Genomic DNA, 22,367 nt, shown 5'->3' on the forward strand with positions numbered 1-22,367 from the left:
AAGCCCCTCTCATAAAGTTCTCCCCTCGAGTAGCTCCTCTGAGAAGGGATCGCTACCATGGGTTCTCTTTGAGAAGACAGATCAAGTGGTGGTCGAGTCAGGGGACTAATTCAGTCTCACCAAATTTCCTGTATCTTCACTATATTATGTGCAACTTCAACTTTTGAGATGTTAAAAGTTCTTAACTAACATGAAACATTAAAAAAAAAAACTGTTTACCTTTTGACCAGGTAAGCCTGGAGTGCCACGTAAACCATTTTCACCCTAAAAGAAACACACAGAATACATTTCATTTGTCACAAAACACAAACGAATGAAGAATTTCTGCATTTCTAACCATCTGTTCTAGAGTCGTGGGGCAAGGCAGCCTAACGCTGAATGTTCAGTGAGTACAAGGGCTTTGCATCCACCCCTCAGCTGCCAACTCCAGGACTAGCACTTTTGTTTAGAAAATAAGAACGCGGAGGCTCTGACAGGTTTCACCTAACTAGGAGCATCACCTAAGATTTGAACGTAGGCTCTCTGATTAGACAGCCCATGCATTCCATACGCTACTCAGTGTGCTTCATTTTATTTTCCCTTTCGAATCTCTGGGCATAATGTTCTAGTCTGACACAGGTTCTCTACAGGCCAAGTACTGTTCTGACAACAAACTGTTATGACCATCTTCTTACAGGTGATTATACAATCAGGAGATAGAACTGGAATTAGAGTTCACATAATTCACTTCTGTACATCTAACCGCCCCTCTTCATTGTCTCATGGAAAAGATTTTGTTCTGGTGACCTCTTATCTAAAAACTTATGTTTGTGTATCTATGTGTGTGCATGTGTGTTTGTATATATATATATATATATATGGCACCACCAACTCAATGGACATGAATTTGAGCAAACTCAGGGAGATAGCAGAGAACAGAGGAGCCTGGAGTGCTACAGTCCATGGGGTCACAAAGAGTTGGATACAACTTAGTGACTTAATAACAACAGCAACAACTATATATATTCACACACACATATATATGTATGTGTATCACCTCAGATATGCATGTGACAGAAAGTGAAGAAGAACTAAAGAGCCTCTTGATGAAAGTGAAAGAGGAGAGTGAAAAAGTTGGCTTAGAGCACAACATTCAGAAAACTAAGATCATGGCATCTGATCCCATCACTTCATGGCAAATAGATGGGGAAACAGTGGAAACAGTGGCTGACTTTATTTTTATGGGCTCCAAAATCACTGCAGATAGTGATTCTTTTCCTTGGAAGGAAAGTTATGACCAACCTAGACAGCATATTAAAAAGCAGAGATATTATTTTGCCAACAAATGTTTGTCTAGCCAAGGCTATGGTTTTTCCAGTAGTCATGTATGGATGTGAGAGTTGGACTATAAAGAAAGCTGAGCATAGAAGAATTGATACTTTTGAACTGTGGTGTTAGAGAAGATTCTTGAGAGTCCCTTGGACTGCAAGGAGATCCAACTAGTCCATCCTAAAGGAGATCAGTCCTGGGTGTTCATTGGAAGGACTGATGTGGAAGCTGAAACTCCAATACTTGGCCACCTGATGTGAAGAGCTGACTCATTTGAAAGGCCCTGATGCTGGGAAAGATTGAAGGTGGGAGGAGAAGGGGACGACAGAGGATGAGATGGTTGGATGGCATCACTGACTCAATGGACATGGGTTTGGGTGGACTCCGAAGTTGGTGATGGACAGGGAGGCCTGGCATGCTGCGGTTCATGGGGTCACAAAGAGTCAGACACGACTGAGCAACTGAACTGAACTGAACTGAACTGAATGTTCAGTATACATATACATACATATACATATATATGCATATATATATATACACATACACACACACACATAAAGAGCATATACTTTCTTGCTCGTTCCTGTCGATTGTCTTTAGATCAGTTTTAAAGACATGCGTGATGCTCTTTTATTTGAAACAATTACTTGGGAGAATTTTCAGGTTTTCCCGGTCCATCTGGTTCCTGTGCTGGGTCTGAAGGTTTTCAGCAGAGGCCTATCAGTTTCCATTACAACAATTCGCGGGCCATCTCTTTGACAAGCCTGCTTTGCAAACAGCACCCAAGCTAGAATGAGATACCCCGGGAGGATGTGCACATTCCCAGTGGAGCCTCAGGAATTCAGCTGCTCCAAGGAAGTGATTTAGGCTCTCGTGGTTCCAGGTTTAGAAAGCTCAAAACAAACAAGCAATTCTATTGACCACTTTATTTCCAGCAAACATTTTTAAGGTTTTTTAAAGTATTGTCTAGAATGAAGTTAGATATCACTTCTTAGAATTTTTAAAATAGAATTCAAATATATGAAGAAAAAAATAATGTCTTCAGTTTTTAAAATAGCAATAATATATTCTATTTAAGCCTAAAAAGATTTTTCTCATGTCATCAATTAGTACATTTCTGGAAAGTTTCCATCATTTTTAGCAGCAGCCTAGTGCTCTATGTGTGTGCTCGCGAATTCATGTCCAATACTTTGTGACCCCAGGCTCCTCTGTCCACACGATTTTCTAGGCAAAAATAATGGAGTGGGTTGCCATTTCCTCCTCCAGGGGCTCTTCCTGACTCAGGGACCAAACCCACACCTCCTGCATTGGCAGGCGATTCTTTCATCACTGAGGCACCTGGGATGCCCCATACTGCTACATACACGCACATAATTTTAAAGATGAAGGCTTTTCTTCAGTTAAATTAAATTATCTGTGTTGCACAGTAAAACTGCTATTCTCACAGAATATACTGGAAAAGCAAAGGCAAAACTTTGTGGCTAAGTTTAAGAAGTGTTGAAGCCGCAATAAAATACAATGTACTTATCTAGGTAATAAATTTATATTATTTAAAAAGATATATAGTTTTAGACCTCAGGCATCCCACAATTACATTAGAAACTTCCCATTTTGTTTAATAAAGTGACAGTCAAAGCACATTCTGATTTGACCCCAGGGTGCATTCTATGGAAACAGCTTCTGTTACTCATCACAGAACTATGCCCATTTGTCCATGAGGAACACAATTATTTTCATTGGTTGGTTCAATATAACGTTTTATATCATATTACAAGTTACACATGATAACAAGATATGGTATGTAATCCAGTGAAGCTTGCTGACAGTGCACATTGCCAAAAATACTTTTTGGAAAAAAGAGCGTAGTACCAGTAGCTCCCTGCTTTCTCTGCTCACGGCTCATGCTTATATGCAGTGTGCTGTGAGAACTGGCACCTAAAGAACCACCTCTGGGGTTATGTCAGCTTAGGGTCACACCTGGATGACCTGGCAACTGGGCACCAAAAGTCCTTAAAAGGAAGAATGTGTCTCTTTTTGATGGATGTTGGTCTTATGACTGTTATAATGAAAATGTTTTCCTGTGGCCAGTGTTAATTGATCTCTGCTCTTTCCAGACCAAAAGTTTGTTTCATAAACATAATTCTAAACTCCATGATACCCCAATTGACAGCACTGATCACTCTCCAAGGAAGTGAGTTGGCTTCACATGACACAATAACATGTGAAAGATTTTGAGATATCAGGAAACTTTTGATGCTTAAAGTGTGCAACTCTGGTATTCAGAAACATTTATTTTCTTCTCACAGATTTTCTCAGAGTTACCAGAGAGGTCTGACATAGAAACTTATAATCATTTAAAACCATTTGGCATTTTTCCAGTCCCTGAGGGACAAGTTAGCATATTGTTTTCGACTCAATCCCCAAATAGTATTAAGTAGCATAACAACTGGCCTTTCCTGGTGGCCCAGCTGGTAAAGAATCCACCTGCAATGCAGGTGACCTCATGTGATTCCTGGGTGGGGAAGATTTCCATGGAGGAGGGATAAGCTGCCCGCTCCACTGTTCTTGGGCTTCCTTGATGGCTCAGAAAGTAAAGAATCCACCTGTAATGTGGGAGACCTTGGTTTGATCCCTGGGTTGGGAAGATCTCCTGGAGGACTGGATGGCACATGGTAACCCACTTCAGTATTCCTGCCTGGAGAGTCCCCATGGACAGAGGTGCCTGGAGGGCTACAGTTCATGGGGTCACAAAGAGTCAGCCACGACTGAGAGACTAAGCACAGCATAGCATAATAGCAGAAGGAAATAACAGTCTTAAAGAGCAAAATTTTGTTTGAGCGATTAACAGACCATCTTTCTCCTGTCAAGATTTTATCTAAAACTTAATTTGTGTCAATAGAATGAACTTCCTAACTCTGAATCACAGTTTCAAAACTCTTGTGCTCATGCAGCTTGGGATCTAATTGAATTCTATTCAATGAATGCCTGCCTGAAATTACTGGAGGAGCTGACAGCTATTTTTTCTAAACTCTTGCTGTCCCTCGGTGTTCCTAGTCTCAGCACAGGAAGAATTAAGAAACTTCTTTGGCTTCCCATCAATATTTTAGCCCATTATTGAAAGAAAATTATAATAAATGCTTCTCGTCTCTCCTGTAATGTTCAAAGCTTATTTCTGTGGCATGTACTTTGTACTTCAGGTTTTTCCATCAAAGGGCCTGTGCTCCTTTCTTATTATGAATTCAAGGTCCAAATGGGCCACAGATGAATATGAGTAATAAAAAGCAGGGGAAAAAAATCTAACATTGCTGCTGAGAGCATTGTCACTGTGTTATTATTGCAATACATAGCGTGTCTTCAACTTCACAGTTCAGTTCAGTCACTCAGTCGCGTCCAACTCTTCATGACCCCATGGACCACAGCACACTAGGCCTCCCTGTCCATCACCAACTCCCAGAGCTTACTCAAACTCCTGTCCACTGAGTCAGTGGTGCCATCCAACCATTTCATCCTCTGTCGTCCCCTTCCCCTCCTGCCTTCAATCTTTCTCAGCATCAGGGTCTTTTCCAATGAGTCAGTTCTTTGCATCAGATGGCCAAAGTATTGGACTTTCAGCTTCAGCATCAGTCCTTCCAGTGAATATTCAGGACTGATCTCCTTTAGGATGGACTGGTTGGATCTCGTTGCAGTCCAAGGGACTCTCAAGAGTCTTCTCCAACATCACAGTTCAAAAGTATCAATTCTTCTGTGCTCAGTTTTCTTTATAGTCCAACTCTCACATACATATATGACCACTGGAAAAACAATAGCCTTGACTAGATGGACCTTTGTTGGCAAAGTAATGTCTCTGCTTTTCAATATGCTGTCTAGGTTGGTCATAACTTTCCTTCCAAGGAGCAAGCATCTTTTAATTTCATGGCTGCAATCACCATCTGCAGTGATTTTGGAGCCCAGAAAAATAAAGTCAGCCATTGTTTCCACTGTTTCCCCATCGATTTGCCATGAAGTGATGGGACTGGATGCCATGATCTTCATTTTCTGAATGTTGCACTCTAAGCCAACTTTTTCACTCTCCTCTTTCACTTTCAAGAGGCTCTTTAGTTCTTCTTCACTTTCTGTCATAAGGGTGGTGTCATCTGCATATCTGAGGTTATTGATATTTCTTCTGGCAATACTGATTCCATCTTGTGTTTCTTCCAGTCCAGTGTTTCTCATGATGTACTCTGCATATAAGTTAATTAAGCAGGGTGACAATATACAGCCTTGACGTACTCCTTCCCCGATTTGGAACCAGTCTGTTCTTCCATGTCCAGCTCTAACTATTGCTTCCTGACCTGCATACAGATTTCTCAAGAGGCAGGTTAGGTGGTCTGGTATTCCCATCTCTCTCAGAATTTTCCACAGTTTCTTGTGATCCACACAGTCAAAGGCTTTGGCATAGTCAATAAAGCAGAAATAGATGTGTTTCTGGAACTCTCTTGCTTTTTCCATGATCCAGTGGATGTTGGCAATTTGATCTCTGGTTCCTCTGCCTTTTCAAAAATCAGCTTGAACATCAGGGAGTTCACGGTTCACGTATTGCTGAAGCCTGGCTTGGAGGATTTTGAGCATTACTTTACTAGCGTGTGAGATGAGTGCAATTGTGTGGTAAGTTGAGCATTCTTTGGCATTACATTTTTTGTGACTGGAATGAAAACTGACCTTTTCCAGCCCTGTGGCCACTGCTGAGTTTTCCAAATTTGCTGTCATATTGAGTGCAGCACTTTCACAGCATCATCTTTTAGGATTTGAAATAGCTCAACTGGAATCCCATCACCTTTTCCCACTAATTAATTCATATTCATTAACAGAAAATTTACTTAAATTGAGTGTTGAGTGAAATAGCTGGAACATATGTCTGAAGTGAAATGCCAGAATCCTAACATGAAAACCAATAAAGGAGAAAGCCAAAGTAAATCTGATTTTGATTTTGTGTATCACTAACCTGACCTCCGGAGAAGGCAATGGCAACCCACTCCAGTACTCTTGCCTGGAAAATCCCATGGACGGAGGAGCCTGGTGGGCTGCAGTCCATGGGGTCACAAAGAGTCAGACACGACTGAGCAACTTCACTTTCACTTTTCACTTTCATGCCCTGGAGGAGATAGCAACCCACTCCAGTGTTCTTGCCTGGAGAATCCCAGGGACTGCGGAGCCTGGTGGGAGGCCGTTTATGGGGTTGCACAGAGTCGGACCCAACTGAAGTGACTTAGCAGCAGCAGCAGCAGCAGCAACCTAACCTCTGCATTTCCGACAACAGTCCTGCTGTACTTAGACCATAATTTTTCATGATTGAATTTTTATATGGTTCTTACATTCCTGCCACTCAACTAAATATTTTAGGAAATAAAACATATACCTCCTATGTTTTCTTCAGATATTTCATCCAATCAGAGTCCTTTTATTTCAGGGAGGAGTATTTTTTCCTCCTATGTGTGAAGACTTCATTTCAAAAGCAAAATTGTTAAATTAAAAAAGCTATATACTGCATAGCATTGAAAACGTCAAACTTTTTTAACTCTTGTATTTGTTGGATCCTTTATGCAGCTAACACATGGAGATATATTCACATGAATGTTCAGAATAGGGCAAATTTAAAACATCCTTAATAAAAAAATGAATGAGATCCTATTGTTACTTATTTTTTTGAATCTTTCAAAGAAGAGAAAGCCAGCCCACCAAAAGTAATACATGGTCAGCACATGTCTTAATCACAGTAATATAAACATGGGGAGTTAGTAACAGGTGAACTCAACATCTACTCTTAGTAGAAACTTTTAACCTGAGTCTATGTGTGTGCACAGTATATGCAGAGGAGCACTCTAGAAAACAAGCAGGGGAAGTATTCTTAAACACAGGGTCAGGGTAAATTTATACATTTGTATCCACCAGTTTCACAAAGGAATATGAAGGTACTGACCCTATTGAAAGCTCTTTAAAGTCAGGCATGTTCGCAGTTTACTTTGTATTGTGGACAACAAAACAACACAGTTTGATGTGTGGATACTGAAACAGTGTCTTCTGAGCCCCAAATTTCTGTCCACTGGTCTTTTTTCACACAGGACAAATATCATATGGGTCTTACACACGACATCCCTTTCTGTCAGCATGAAGCTTATTCAGCAAGTCAATCATTTTTCAAATGAGTGTTTGGAGTCCTTCAATGTCACTGTAACTGTCCCCTGCGCACACACACTCCTTTAAAATGTGGCACTGAGAACTCGTCACATTATTTATTCCACACATAATCTCAAGTGCACAGAGTAGAGATTAGGACTCACACACACACACACACACACACACACACACACACAATCTTGTTCTGGATATTACACAATACTTGCATTACTATGACTTGCTTTTTCAAGGCTAAATTGCTTGCACATACAGTAAATGTGTAGTCAACTAAAACTGCTAAGTTCTCCTTTCAAAGAGGATAGTTTTACAATCCTTTTTCAAATTACTGGAGTGCAAATTACACTGGAAAAAAAGAAAGAAAGAAAGTGAAAGTCACTCAGTCATATTCAACTGTTTGTGACCCCATTCACTGTAGCCCACCAGGCTTCTCTGTCCATGGGACTCTCCTGGCAAGAATACTGGAGTGGGTAGCCAGCCATTCTGTTCTCCAGGGGATCTTCCTGACCAAGGGATCCCAAGTCTCCTGCACTGCAGCTGGACTCTGTACCATCTAAGCCACATTATTCAAATAAAAAACAAAAAATTTTGAAATAGTTTGGGGAAGTAAACATCTCTTTCCATTTATAGCCAAGTTAGGGATTTGAGTTTTGGCCAATGTTGCTGACCTCATTACAAAATCTGCGCTCCGGATTTATGTCATCAGAATGGCTTTCTTAAAGTGGATCTGTTAAGAATGAGTGTGTGGATGTTTCACTTTCTTGTGAGAGCAGCTGGAAGGCAGTCTTGACGTGATCTTGAAGCATCACAAAAGTACCAGGGAAACAGAAGACAACCGAAGCGAATCATCCACTGAAATATCTGGAGAGGAGTAGCGGACATCTGAATCACATATTCTACCACATGGAAGACAACTGAAGATATAACGAGGGGGCAGTGTCATCAGTAAGCTCCTGCTGGGGACAGTGAGACACCCGTAACTGCAAACTACTTCCAGTCCGCAGTGCTCGTGTTGAGTAATTTATAGTTCTACTCCATATCAGTTAATTCAACTGAAGGCACCGAAGGCACCAGCTCCTTATCCTTAGTCCTGAGGGAAATGGTTGTGAAAGTCTGGAGGAAGAACACACCTTTGCAATGTTGTAAGAAAGTCAGGAGATTTCCAAACCTAACACAGAGGACAAGACAGCAAGATCACCTGGAGACTTCTGCTTGAGAGAGAAGGGAAGGCCTGCTTGCTCCTGGGGAGATGGGAAGCCAGTTCTGGGGCTGCACACTCTCCCCTCTGCTCCTGCTTCCCCAAACCCCACTTCTGCAGACAGTACCAGAGACTTTCACTGAAGACTTTCAGCATCCAGGGGCCTTTCCAATCCTCCTCAGAATGATTTTCTAACAATCACCTTGTGTTTCTCTTCTTTATTGTCCTGGAGCTAAGTCCCCCTGAGTTCTGAACAACTCAACATGCATTAGGCAGAACCAAGCAGGTGCCGCGTGCTGGCCGGGTGATGGGGTGACAGGCACGAGGGGCGCCCCTAGCCCTTGTTCTGCAGGAGCTCACCCCGGGGGACCAGGACACAGACTATGCGGGTAATGCAAATAAAGTGCTATGTGAGCGGAGTCCAGGGCTGCTGATTTCTGCCTCACGGCCAAGAAGGCTTCGTGGAAAAGATGCAATTTTTCTTCTGTTGGAATTCAGTAATCTGTGAAAATGCAGTGACGGTGGGAGGAAAGAAACATACTGACTGTCTGTGGTTATCCTCAAGAACCTTCTCTTACCCAGCAGGTCAGGAAGGACCTTCCATGGGCTATGACGTCCCTGACCAAGCTGCTAAAATCTCGTTTAAACCCATCCGTATTAAGAAAATCCTAATATCTGAGCTTGTAGACGTCTATGGAAAATACCAAGTGCATCTCTAAACCCGTTACTGCATATCTCAGAAATCTACACCAGGAATAAAATAACGAGGACAAAACTGCAATTAGAAAAGATACACGCATCCCTATGTTCAAGCAGCACTATCCACAATAGCCAAGACATAGGGACAAGCTAAATGTCCACTGACAGATGAATGGAGAAAGAAGATGTGGTGCCCGTATAGAATGGAGTATTCTGGTGTTTGTTGTTGTTTAGTCTCTAAGATTTATCTGACTCTTTTGCAACCCCGTGGACTGTAGCCCACCAGGCTCCTCTGTCCATGAGATTTCCCAGGCAAGAATACTGGAGTGGGTTGCCATTTCCTTCTCCAGGGGATCTGTCTGACCCAGGAATCAAACCCAACCTCTTGTACTCTCAAAGAACTGGCAGGCAGATTCTTTACCACTGAGCCACCAGGGAAGCCTCAGTTATAAAATAAATTGAAATATGAAATAATGTCCTTTGCAGCAACATAGATGAATCTAGAGATGATCACACTAAGTGAAGTAAGTCAGACAAAGGAAGACAAGTATCAGATGATGTCGCTTTTATGTGGAATCTAAAAGAATGACACATGGGAAGATATCTACAAAACAGAAACAGACTCACAGACATAGAGAACAGACTGGTGGGTGCAGGAGGGCGGCAGGGTGGGGTGGAGTTGGGAGGCTGGGACAGCAGATGCAAACTGTTATATAGGAGGGCCACACAACCAGGTCCTGTACTGCACAGGGAACTGAATTCAGTACCCTGTGATAAACTATAACGTGAAAGAATATGAAAGAGGATGTATATGTGTGTATGTATACATATAGGTATGTATATATATATATTATCTGTATAACTGAATCAATTTGCAGCAATTAGCCCAACATTGCAAATCAACTATACTTCAATAAAAAAAATTCTAAAAAAGAATACAACAATGTGCCACTAAACTACGCAGAGAAACAGAGACTGTGTAATCCTTTTTATGGCAATGTTTTAATATTTGTGTGCTAGATTCTCACAGTGCATTAAACCAAACAGGAACATTAGCAGACTAGCGTCTTAAAATCTGGCTAACTGTTTAGCAAATAAAAGTCGAGTGCATGGGTGCCAGAGAGACTGCATGTGTCGAGCCTGTCATCCATCTGTTGTGTTCTCTGCCAACTGCTCCACTTGGGGTGTGAGTGGAAGGCATTAGGAGGGAATAAGAAACCATTAAGAAATAAAATCAACTTCAGAGTGAGCAAGTTTCTTTTTCTCTTTCCTGTTCTTCTATTACCTCTGTCCTTCTCAGGTTTCTGTTTATTTTGGTGCTAGCTGTATCAATATACTGCCCGCAGATAAGACAATTAAATGAGACTCACACTAGGTAAAGGCAGTCGCTTTTCACTGATAATTTAAGTCTCATTCTTGTAACTTTAGTAAGTGAAGCTAACAAGTAGTCTGACAAAACTATTTTCTTTGAGATCATTTTTTTTCCATAAATAGACATTGCTTATGATAAGAAGTTCAATCCTATGTCCAGATTTAACTATACCTTCATTTACTGCAGAATTCTCTGAAATACAAGAGTATACATGTGATTCTCTGATAAGAAGTATTTTCTCTAACATAGAGCCCGTACCAGTTTTATAAATCTTGACAATTCACAGAACGGAAATATCCCATTTTTAGAATAAAGCTGTGTTGCACTTTTTTTCTCCTTATTTAGTTTGCAATTCAGACAATAAGTTGTCACATATAAATAGATATTTTAACTTTTTTAACTTGAAAATTCTTGATTTCACTGGCAAGCTTGGTAAAACCAGATAATACAGGTAGAAAGCCAAATGACAAAAATTCTGTAGTTTTCTTAAAACACTCCTGTAAGTTTCAGAGTTTCTCAGACATTAATGCTACATCTGGACCAGGGCTGCTGCAGAGTTCATTATAATTCACAACAGCTACCACCCTTGTCTATGCTTTCATAAATTGTAACTGCATCTGCCTTTATTTCCTAAAGCTGCAGTCTTCTCATAAAATGTCTTTTTAAGGGAAAATTGAGATGCAAAGATCAGAGTCATTTCATTTTCCAACAGAAAAGAAATACAAAGACAGTTAGGGAACAATGGGTTTGCCCAGTTTAGTCTCATCCTTCTACAAACACTGGGGGCTTCAGAGTTTATGGTGAAAAGACCCATCACGCAAAACAGATCACAAGGAGGATAGTCAGTCTGGCTATTTTTAAGAAGTGCAACTTGGCAACTCTCACCACGTTATCAGATACACTACTCTGGTGCCTTAGTGCATGTGACTTTTTACCCTAGAAGTTAGATTTTTTTTTTTAATAAAGTCATGACACTAAGTGAAACACTTGTATTTTTGATCAAATGAATATCTAAATCTTTTTGGTCAAGTGAATAAAAAATATACATATTTAGATATCAAAAGCATATTTGGTGGAGAGCATAAAGAGAGAATTTTTTGGTTAGATGTTGAGATTAGGTTAATCTGGAGAGTGTTCCCATGACTGGCCTGCCCGGAGGTGGACGTGCAGGACAGACAAGATCTCCAGAGAATCAGGTGTGGCAAACTTGAAAGAATATTTCAAATATAACTTGAATTTGGAAACCAAACAAAATAAAACTGTATTGTTTTCATAGTAGTACTTATTTCAGAAGGTAAAGCTATAAAAAATCCTTTCACTTGGTGAAAAACATGCTGATGATTTTCAAGAGGTGGACATAATTTTCTGAGGTTGGGAGAGTTATCTCTAAGGACAGGCAGATTATTGACATTTCTCAAAAGAAGTCATACAAATGGCCAACAGGTACATGAAAAGGTGTTCAGGATCATTAACTTAAAGACATGCAAACAAAACCACAAGGAAATATCATTTAACATCTGTTAGAATGACTTTTATAAAAAAAGACAAAAGATAACAACTGTTGCCAAAGATGCAGAGAAAAAGGAACACTTATGTACTATTGGTTCAAACGTATTTTAAATAAGCAAACTAAATTTCATTTTTTCCTACTAAATCAAAATATTGAGCCTAAAATAAGGGTCTATAGACTTCACATTTAATTTCCAAATACATGGGGTTTCTAAAGTATACTTGATATTTATTTCTCATTTTGATGTTAATTTTTCATTTAAATGTTTTTTTTCTCTGCAATCACCCTCTGTGTTTTGTCAGTCTTTTAACTTTACTGAGGCTTTCAATGGCTAAGTCAAAGATCTCTCTTAGAAAATGTCACATTGCACTTTAAACTGTGTGGGCTATTTTTAAATTCCTTTTGATATTGAATTTCTATAATAACATAATTCCACGGTAATAAGAGAACAGACTCTATGTGATTTCAATACTTTTAGACCATGAAGTTTTTGCACCTTGTTTTGTCCCCCAGAATATATTCCAGTGTCTCTTAGTCTATGGGAACTTAGACAGAATTTGTATCTTACGGTCGTATGAAAATTGCATAAATCTTAATTATGCTGAATTGGGTCATAGTGCATTTCAGGTCTACTATATCTTCCTACTTTTCTGTCCATTCTATAAATTTTTGAGAGTTTGATATTGTCCAATTAAAATCTTAATTTATCTACTTACAAAGTAATTGCAATATACAGTTGAACTATATGTAACTTTGTTCTGTATTTTCCAAGTCTCTTGTAAATGTGCTATCATACTTTCATAATTTAAAAAAGAGAAAAAAAAGGATAAAAAAAAGGAACTCATAGACTTCAAGACAAGGGCCACTGCTCTCCCTGGAACAGGAAGGAGGAAAGCCCCCTGTGCAGTTCCCTCTCGAGGCTGCAGGCAAACAAACTTAAGATCTAATTTGGAACTGTCTGAAAAAAAAAAAAAGAAAAAATGTGGGCAGCTGCGGGGCACTTCAGAGAAGAAAACATGGTAAAGGTGCAAGAACCATGGATCCATGTGGGTAGAGATTCAGATTCTGATTCCGCTATTTATTCAGTTCAGTTCAGTCACTCAGTCGTGTCTGACTCTTCGTGACCCCGTGGACTGCAGCACGCCAGGCCTCCCTGTCCATTACCAAGTCCCGGAGTTAGTGGTGAAAATTTGGGGAAATTTCTCCATCTATGAGACAATGACAATAAATCATACCTCATAGAGATATAGTGGGGAATTAATGAAATAATGTAAAGAAGTCTCTTGACACATAATAATATTATGTGGTATTAGTTAACACATAATAATAATCTAGTTAATGGCTACTATTATTATTATCGTAAAAGTTTGTACTCGTGAAATTTTCAGTTAGGTTGAAAATTCATTAGAGTCCTAATATCCAGTTTGTTTTAAGAAGTCTAAGTTATCTAGGATATGCAACTTTTATTTTAAATTTTCCACTCAATATATTTTGAATAAATAATATATATTCCCTCAAATGAGTTCTAGTTTATCTAGTCTTTTAAATAACAAAATAATCAAACTGCTTTCTTTTAAAAGTATTTCTATTGTTTACCAAATATTTATATATCAGGTCTTGAGCATGGACTTTCATGAATTATTTCAGCTCATCTTTAAGGCAAAATTGGAAATTGATACAATATAAATTTTATTTCATAAAAAGAGAACTTGGAAACAATAAGAGACGTGCCCTAAATTACACAGAGCAAGGCTTTGAGCTGGGATTCAAACCCAAGATGTTTCTAACTCTGGGTATTTAATAACTGAATGGTAGAACAATGATGGCTATCACTTACTGCACACTTGCCCCATGAAAAGTAAAATTAACATTCTAAAAGTTTTCCCTCGAAAATAAGCATTTTAAGACAAATTCCAAATAATTCAGAAGATTAAAAAATTGGTTTTAGCATAAATTAGGCTCTATATTTATTCAATTTTTTACTATCACATTATTAGGATGAAGATTATAATTATTCATATTTTAAAAAACCATCCTTAAAAAGCATATCTGATACATGAAATAGGGAGTGAAGCAGTTTTTTATCTGCAATATTCAAGTAATGAAGGCAAGCATGCTGAGTGAGATGTCTGGAGGTAACACAGAGGGCAGGATTTGCTCCCAGTGTCCAAATCTCATTTTCCCACTGCACATCATGAGGATGTGAGTTGTGAGTACATGTATGTGTGTGTGCATGCTGTATATATGTATGTATACACTTGTGTGATCTTATTAAACCACTCACTCTTCCTGAAAACTGGACCATCCAAAGTCTTCGTTTTGACTGACAGCGGTTTCTGTCCAAGTAAGCTTACCAGAAGTCCTTAGTGACTAACATCTAAGAACATTTGCTACATAGAGTAGATTTTCTTACATGAACCCAGAACAGAAAGCTTACGAGATCTCTTATGCAAAATCCTAGCTAAGCTGAATAATTGTAAAGGAAACAGTTATTTTCCTGCCATGTGTTGGCAGTAAGGTCACATATATTATCAGGTTAGAAAATCTATTCAAATCTGTGCAAGGTTATACATATTATAATTACAAAAGAACATAATTAAATATTATAGTTCTTATCTTTAAAGTCCTCATGATTCCATAATCCATCAACTGATTTCATAATATAGTGTTCACTATACTATTTTTCTCCTGGGCCCCAGAAGAAAAATGCCACCTCAAGAAACTAATACTATGTTCAGGGCCTTGATTTAAAAATATTTACTGCTAGCAAACTTCAAAGTATAGGTTTATTTTAGGATAATGGGATTTACATACAAATCACTGAATTTAATACAACGTTTGACGGGGAGCCTGGTGGGCTGCCGTCTATGCGGTTGCACAGAGTCGGACACGACTGAAGCGATTTAGAAGCAGCAGCAGCAGCATCACACTGTACATAAATGTAAAGTGCAGTTATTATACAAATTCTACTCTGTGCTGCTGAGGGTAGGCTTCCCTTCATTAATATGACTAAGGTTTCTAGTTTAAATATTCAACCTTAGAAAACTTCACTTTGAGAATATTATACCTGAGATATATGTTCTATGGCACTTTGCATATGTTCTCATTCCGAGTGAACCAATTCACCTTGTTTTATTTTGCCTTGTAACAGAACTCTTAAGCATTTCTAAGACAAGAACCCCAGAGAATCACAAACGCAGAGAAGCAGAGTCCAAATGAGCTTGGAGATGCTGTGTGGTTACTTCAGGTGATGCGTTAAGACTGTGGGAGCACACCTTTGAGGATACATACTTTAGGAAGGATTTTTCTTTGGAAACTTAGAATCAAGTTATTTTCATTATAAAACAATGGAAATATTTTACCCCAGACTTAAGTACCCATCTTTACAACATAATTTAAAATTTCTGAAAGTTCAAAATAAAAAAAATTGATATATCTTCATTGGAGTCAAATATTTAAAATTTATGAATCATGCCATCAGATAACACAGCAGCTTTATTGCTCTTTTCATTTTGCATATATTTATTAGAGATATTTTAGATAAATGTGGATTACAGAAGTGAGAAAAACACTCTTGAGGTGACATTTCTTCACTGATGAGTGTTATAGCCCTTTAACAGCTACACACACGACTGAGCGACTGAACTGAACTGAGCTGAACAGCTAAATGAATGACATGTTAGAAGCAGACCTAGCCCCATCAGTGGCTGTGTGACCTTGAAGAAAGGCTATGGTCAACAACTTGATGATTCTACAGTTACCGTGAAGGTCCCAGAAGATGCAGGAAACCAGGACCCAAGAGCTGAGCGCAGCCCAATACCATGTTTAGCACCACAGGAGGCTTCACAGGTTCTCTGCTTGTCTGTGAGGCTCTTTGAGAGCAACTCAAGTAAGTCTGAGCCAAGTAAACCGCTGTAGGAAACATGAAAACGGGTTTGCCAGGACAACTGCACCACGGCTATGACTCCTCTACCACGCTAGCTTTTAAGTTTCCGGGAGACGGTGTCTTGACTCAGATCTTGTGAGACTCACTCCTGTCATCTTTTTGACCAAATGGGCCCCTGGGGCTAAATATTCCTGTTCCCAGAAATACCAGGTCCAAATGAATCATCTCCAGCTGGAATGTTGTCTTGTATCTATTGAGCTCTTACTATGGGTAGAGTGTAGGATGAATCATCACATGAAATGTTCTCTATAAATTTGAGCTTCTAAAGAAAGCAGTAGCATATTGAATTCTGAGTCGTGTTTGTCTCTGTAACACCTCATTTTGCTCCAGTTCCTTCGCTCAGCCTAAAATGTCCTCTCTTTTCCAAGAAACCCTGTAGTTTTCTGGAGAGTTTCTTGATTTGCGTTCTTAACTTCCTTGTCTGCTGCTTTCTTACTCTCATGGCCCTTGATGAAGATGGATTTGATCAGCTTCTGCCAGGGTTGAGCCTCTGAAGCTCTTGTACTGAGCTCCGTCTGCTGAGAGCACTTTTTCAGGAGTTGAGAGCCTTCTTCACAGACAACCTTATACCTGGTTTCATAAGTTTTGGAGTTTCTACAAATAGGATCCAAGAAATGTCATCTTGGTGCACAGAATTCAATTAACAGTATTCAATACCAATCTTAGTAAATTATGTTTTAGAGTATAACAGGTGAATTGTATCTGCTTTTCCATCATTCATCATGTAAACACATATAAATCTTACTTTACACCCCACAATAAAGAAGTCTAATCGTCTATTTTATAGTCCAAGCTTTCCAGTGATTCTGTACTTGGCTTAAAAAAAAAAGTTTGCATATTCAAGTAATTTTTTAAACCCCAATGATCTGAAATCTTAACAATCTGATTGTTATTTTAGGAAGGGACTGGTGAAATGAATGTACAAAGCAAATGTGGATGGAGCAATCTCTTTAAAGAGTTAGGAGATTCTGTAGTGTTCTCTGGAGGATACTGCATTTTGAAGGAATTAGACCTTTAAACAGGTGTCTGAAGGAACTTTTACTCATTGAAGAGCCTTCGTTTAATGACAGCAGCCCAAATACCATGCAGCAAGGTATCACTGTTTGACAAAGTTTGTTAGGTTTTACAGAGTTTGACATTTACAAGAGCAAATAATTTGCATATTAGACTGGATAATTCCTAAGAAAAACAAAGCAGCAACAAAGACTCATTCAGACATCAGAAACATGCTTAAGAAGGACTCAGAAAGTACCTTCTGAACCTCCTAGCACTTCAGCTTCACTCTAGTGACAATGTTAGGTTAATAACCACAGGGTCACAACCATCTAGATAATGAGGCAGTAATTAGTGCAGCTAGAAGAGCTATAGAAATTTACGTTAAACTTATTTTACTGAAGAAGAGAATTTTCTTAGCATCAAACATGTGAACTCTAATAATTTAACAATTTAAGTGAAAAACAAGACAAGGTAATTGCAGTTTAATTTACAAATAGAGCATTTTTTTTTCAAGTTTGCTGAATAAGCATGATAACTTCTTGTGAATAGATTCATTATTTAGAATCATCTTTACAATATTAGGGAAGACAATGTAAAAACTATTTTACTCATGGATTAAGATAGATTTCTTGTATTGTTATTTATCATATCTCATATGGTACTATATTTTTAAATGTTTAGTTTATGTCTGCAGTGAAATGCATATTAAAAGATGCTATATCATATGGTTGCTTATTTGAGGATTCTAAAAAAAAAATGATATTAATCAACTTATTTCCAAAACAGAAATAGAGTCACAGATATAGAAAACAGACTTATGGTTTCCAAAGAGGAAAGGAGGGGAGGGATAAATAAGAAGTTGGGGATTAACATATACATACTACTAGACATAAAACAGATAAACAAGGGCCCACACACAGCACAGGGAACTATATTCAATATCTTGTAATAATCTGTAGGAGAAAAGAAGCTGGGAAAGTGTAGATTTATTTTATTTATATATATCTATATAAATAGATATATCTATAAACATATAGATATATATCAGTGTAACAGAATCATTTTGCTACACACCTGAAACTAACATAACCTTGTAAATCAAACAAAAAGAAAGAAAGTGAAGTCCCTTAGTCATGTCTGACTTTTTGAGACCCCATGCACTGCAGCACACCAGGCTTCACTGTCCATCACCAACCCCCAGAGCCTACTCAAATTCATGTCCTTTAAGTTGGTGATGCCATACGACCATGTCATTCCGTGTCGTCTCATTCTCCTTCTTCAGTCCTTCTCAGCACCAGGGTCTTTTCTAATAAGTCAGTTCTTCACATCAGGTGGCCAAAGTATTGGAGCTTCAGCTTCAACATCAGTCCTTCCGATTAATATTCAGGACTGATTTCCTTTTAAGATTGGCTGGCTGGATATCCTTGCTGTCCAAAGGACTCTCAAGAGTCTTCTCCAACACCACAGTTCAAAAGCATCAATTCTTCAGTGTTCATCTTTGTTTATAGTCCAACTCTCACATCCATACATGACTACTGGAAAAATCATAGCTTTGACTAGATGGACTTTTGTTGGCAAAAGTGTCTCTGCTTTTTAATATGCTGTCTAGGTTGGTCATAGCTTTTCTTCCAAGGAGCAAGTGTCTTTTAACTTCATGGCTGCAGTCACCATCAGGAGTGATTTTGGAGCCCAAGAAAATAAAGTCTGACACTGTTTCCATTATTACTCCATCTATTTGCCATGAAATGATGGGACCAGATGCGATGATCTTAGTTTTCTGAATGTTGAGTTTTAAGCCAACTTTTTCACTCTCCTCTTTCACTTTCATCAAGAAGCTCTTTAGTTCTTTGCTTTCTGCCATAGGGTGATGTCATCTGCATATTTGAGGTTATTGACATTTCTCCCAGCAATCTTGATTCCAGCTTGTGCTTCATCCAGCTTGGCATTTTGTATGATGTACTCTGCATGTAAGTTAAATAAGCAGGAAGACAATATACAGCCTTGACAAATTCCGTTCCCAATTTGGAACCAGTCTGTTGTTCCATGTCCAGTTCTAACTGTTGCTTCTTGACCTGCATACAGATTTCTCAGGAGGCAGGTCAGATGGTCTGGTATTCCCATCTCTTTCAGAACTTCCTCAGTTTATTGTGAACCACACAGTCAAAGGCTTTGGCATAGTCAATAAGACAGAAGTAGATGTTTTTTCTGGAACTCTCTTTCTTTTTTGATGATCCATCAGATGTTGGCAATTTGATCTCTGGTTCCTATGCCTTTTTTAAATCCAGCTTGAACATCTGGAAGTTCACGGTTCAAGTATTGCTGAAGCCTGACTTGGAGGATTTTGAGCATTACTTTGCTAGTATTAGATGAGTGCAATTGTGTGGTAGTTTGAACATTCTTTGGCATTGCCTTTCTTTGGGATTGGAATGAAAACTGACCTTTTCCAGTCCTGTGGCCACTGCTGAGTTTTCCAAATTTGCTGTCATATTGAGTGCAGCACTTTCACAGCATCATCTTTTAGGATTTGAAATAGCTCAACTGGAATTCCATCACCTCCACTAGCTTTGTTTGTAGTGATGCTTCCTAAGGCCCACTTGACTTCATCTTCCAGGATGTCTGGCTCTAGGTGAGTGATCCCAACATCATAGTTATCTGGGTCGTGAAGATCCTTTTTGTACAGTTCTTCTGTGTGTTCTTGCCACGTCTTCTTAACATCTTCTGCTTCTTTTAGGTCCATACCATTTCTGTCCTTTATTGTGCCCATCTTTGCATGAAGTGTTCCCTTGGTATCTCTAAAGTTTTTGAAGAGATCTTTCCCATTATACTGTTTTCCTCTATTTCTTTGCATTGATCATTGAAGAAGACTCTCTTATCTCTCCTTGTTATTCTTTGGAACTCTGCATTCAAATGGGTATATCTTTCCTTTTCTCCTTTGCCTTTAGCTTCTCTTCTCTCAGCTATTTGTAAGGCCTCCTCTAGGCAGCCATTTTGCCTTTTTGTATTTCTTTTTCTTGGGAATGGTCTTGATCACTGCCTCTTGTACAATGTCACGAACCTCTGTCCACAGTTCATCAGGCACTCTGTCTATCAGATCTAGTCCCTTGAATTTATTTCTCACTTCCACTGTGTAATCATAAGGGATTCGATTTAGGTCATATCTGAATTGTCGAGAGGTTTTCCCCACTTTCTTCCTCTCGCCTTCTCCCCCCTTCCCTCCTTACTTCTCCTTCTCCTTCCCCGTGAACCCAGCAGGGCCAGAGAGACTGACAGGTGGTTGTGACGAGGCATAACTGGAGGCCACGGCTTGGGGATGGCTGAGGGCTCGGAGCCGCCGATGCCAAACCAGGACCAGGGAACCTGGAAAACACACTTGAGTTCACAGTTGGCCTGTGGGTTTTACATCTCATCGGAGAGCTCTCCCCATGCACATCGTGGAGTAGAAGGACATGTGCTCTTCTCCTGCAAGAACTCCAAAATTACACCTCGCCGCTGAACAACCATCTACAGGAGAATGTTGGATCCCACCAAAAAAATATACCCCACATCTGGGGGCAAAGGAAAAGCCACAGCAAGATGGTAGGAGGGGCAAAATTTCATTTAGAATCAAACCCCATACCTGCCAGAGATGCTCAGAGGGCTCAACAGAACCTTGTGTGCACTAGGAGACTCCACAGACACTGAGCCAGACCTGCCTTTGAGTGTCTGAGTGTCTCCTGTGGAGGTCTAGGTCAACAATGGCCTGCTGCAGGGACAGGGGCTCTGGGTGCAGCAAATCCGGGTATGGCATAAGCCCTCTTGGAGGAGGTCGCCATTAAACCTGCCATAGAGCTGTCAGAACTTAGAGAGGACTGGGGAAACAGTCTTGGAGGGCACAAACAGAACCGTGTGCACACCAGGACCCAGGAGAAAGGAGCAGTGACCCCACAGGAGACTGACTCAGACTTGCCCAGGAGTGTTCAGGAGTCTCCGGTGGAGGTGTGGGCCAGTGGTGGCCTGCTGCAGGGTCCGGGGCACTGCATACAGCAGTGTGTGCATGGGACCTTTTGAAGGAGGTGGCCATTATCTTCAATACCTCCACCATTGGTCAAAAAACAGGGAGGGAACACAGCCCTGCCCATCAACAGAAAATTGGATTAAAGATTTACTGAGCATGGCCCAGCCCACCAGAACAAGACCCAGTTTCTCTCTCAGTCAGTCTTTCCCATCAGGAAGCTTCCATCAGCCTCTTATCCTCATCCATCAGAGGGCAGACAGAATGAAAACCACAATCACAGAAAAGATACTATACCAAACATAAAATAGTGAAATCAACAAGCCTTGGGTCTCTTAGAATAATGGCCAGTGTTCTGGAGCAACCGTTTTTTTCCAAAGGACCAGACAGCAAACATTTTAGAATCTCTGCTACAATCACCAAATGTTGTTGTGTACCACAAAAGCAGCCTTAACCTCTATGAAGACACATGAGCATGACTATGTTCCAGTAGAAACTGATTTACAAAATCGCACAGCAGGCATTTTTGGCAGCCCTCTGGCAGGGCCACAGTTTGCTGACTCACTTCCACCTCCTCCCAAATACCAGACTTTTCTGGGCACTTTCCCTTCCTATGTGATACAGGTGAGTAAAACAGCCACAAAGTTTAATCAAGTAGCAATTCAGCATAGCTTTCCCCCAGGAATTCCAGGAGTACCCAATTCACCTTTAAGACCAACTGCACACTGAAATATAGGAATAGTCATTTGGAGTTTTTCAAATGTGTACTAACTGCTCAGGTTGTCATAGATGAGTTGCTTTTGCATGCACCAGAGAGTATACCTTAAGTTCTTTCTTCATATTATTCACAAAATACACTGTTGACAATTAAATTACACTGTTCACAATAACCAATAGAAACTTAGCAATAATTATCAAAGTGCTAATCAAAATGCAAACATTCTCCACACAGACATAAACAATTTAGCTTTGTTATTTCTTTTACATTTATCAAAGATAGGGAATGATTCTTTCTCTGTTCCTTCAACTAGTACCTGGTGCTTTCAAATCAAGTCAGTTAGGAAATGTTAGACTCCAAGATACCTATATTTTTATATTTAGTGTGGCTGATCTTCCATTGCATCCTCCAGGAAAATCCCCAAAGCTGGGCTACTCCATTTGTCTGCTTCCTGCCCT

At 39.6% G+C, this 22,367-nt stretch overlaps 1 protein-coding gene across 1 annotated transcript in view; it reads right to left on the bottom strand.

Moving 5' to 3' along the window:
* COL19A1 (collagen type XIX alpha 1 chain) overlaps nt 1-22,367 on the bottom strand; it is a 431,222-nt gene that overhangs the window by 336,082 nt on the left and 72,773 nt on the right. The window contains exons 9-10 of the mRNA XM_068984053.1: nt 8,755-8,767; nt 220-264 (exon numbers count right to left, since the gene is read on the bottom strand). Of these exons, the coding sequence (XP_068840154.1) occupies nt 220-264; nt 8,755-8,767 (58 nt within the window). The remainder of the gene's footprint in view (nt 1-219; nt 265-8,754; nt 8,768-22,367) is intronic.

This window comes from Capricornis sumatraensis, chromosome 11 (assembly GCF_032405125.1).
Source record: "Capricornis sumatraensis isolate serow.1 chromosome 11, serow.2, whole genome shotgun sequence".
Taxonomy (NCBI): Eukaryota; Metazoa; Chordata; class Mammalia; order Artiodactyla; family Bovidae; genus Capricornis; species Capricornis sumatraensis.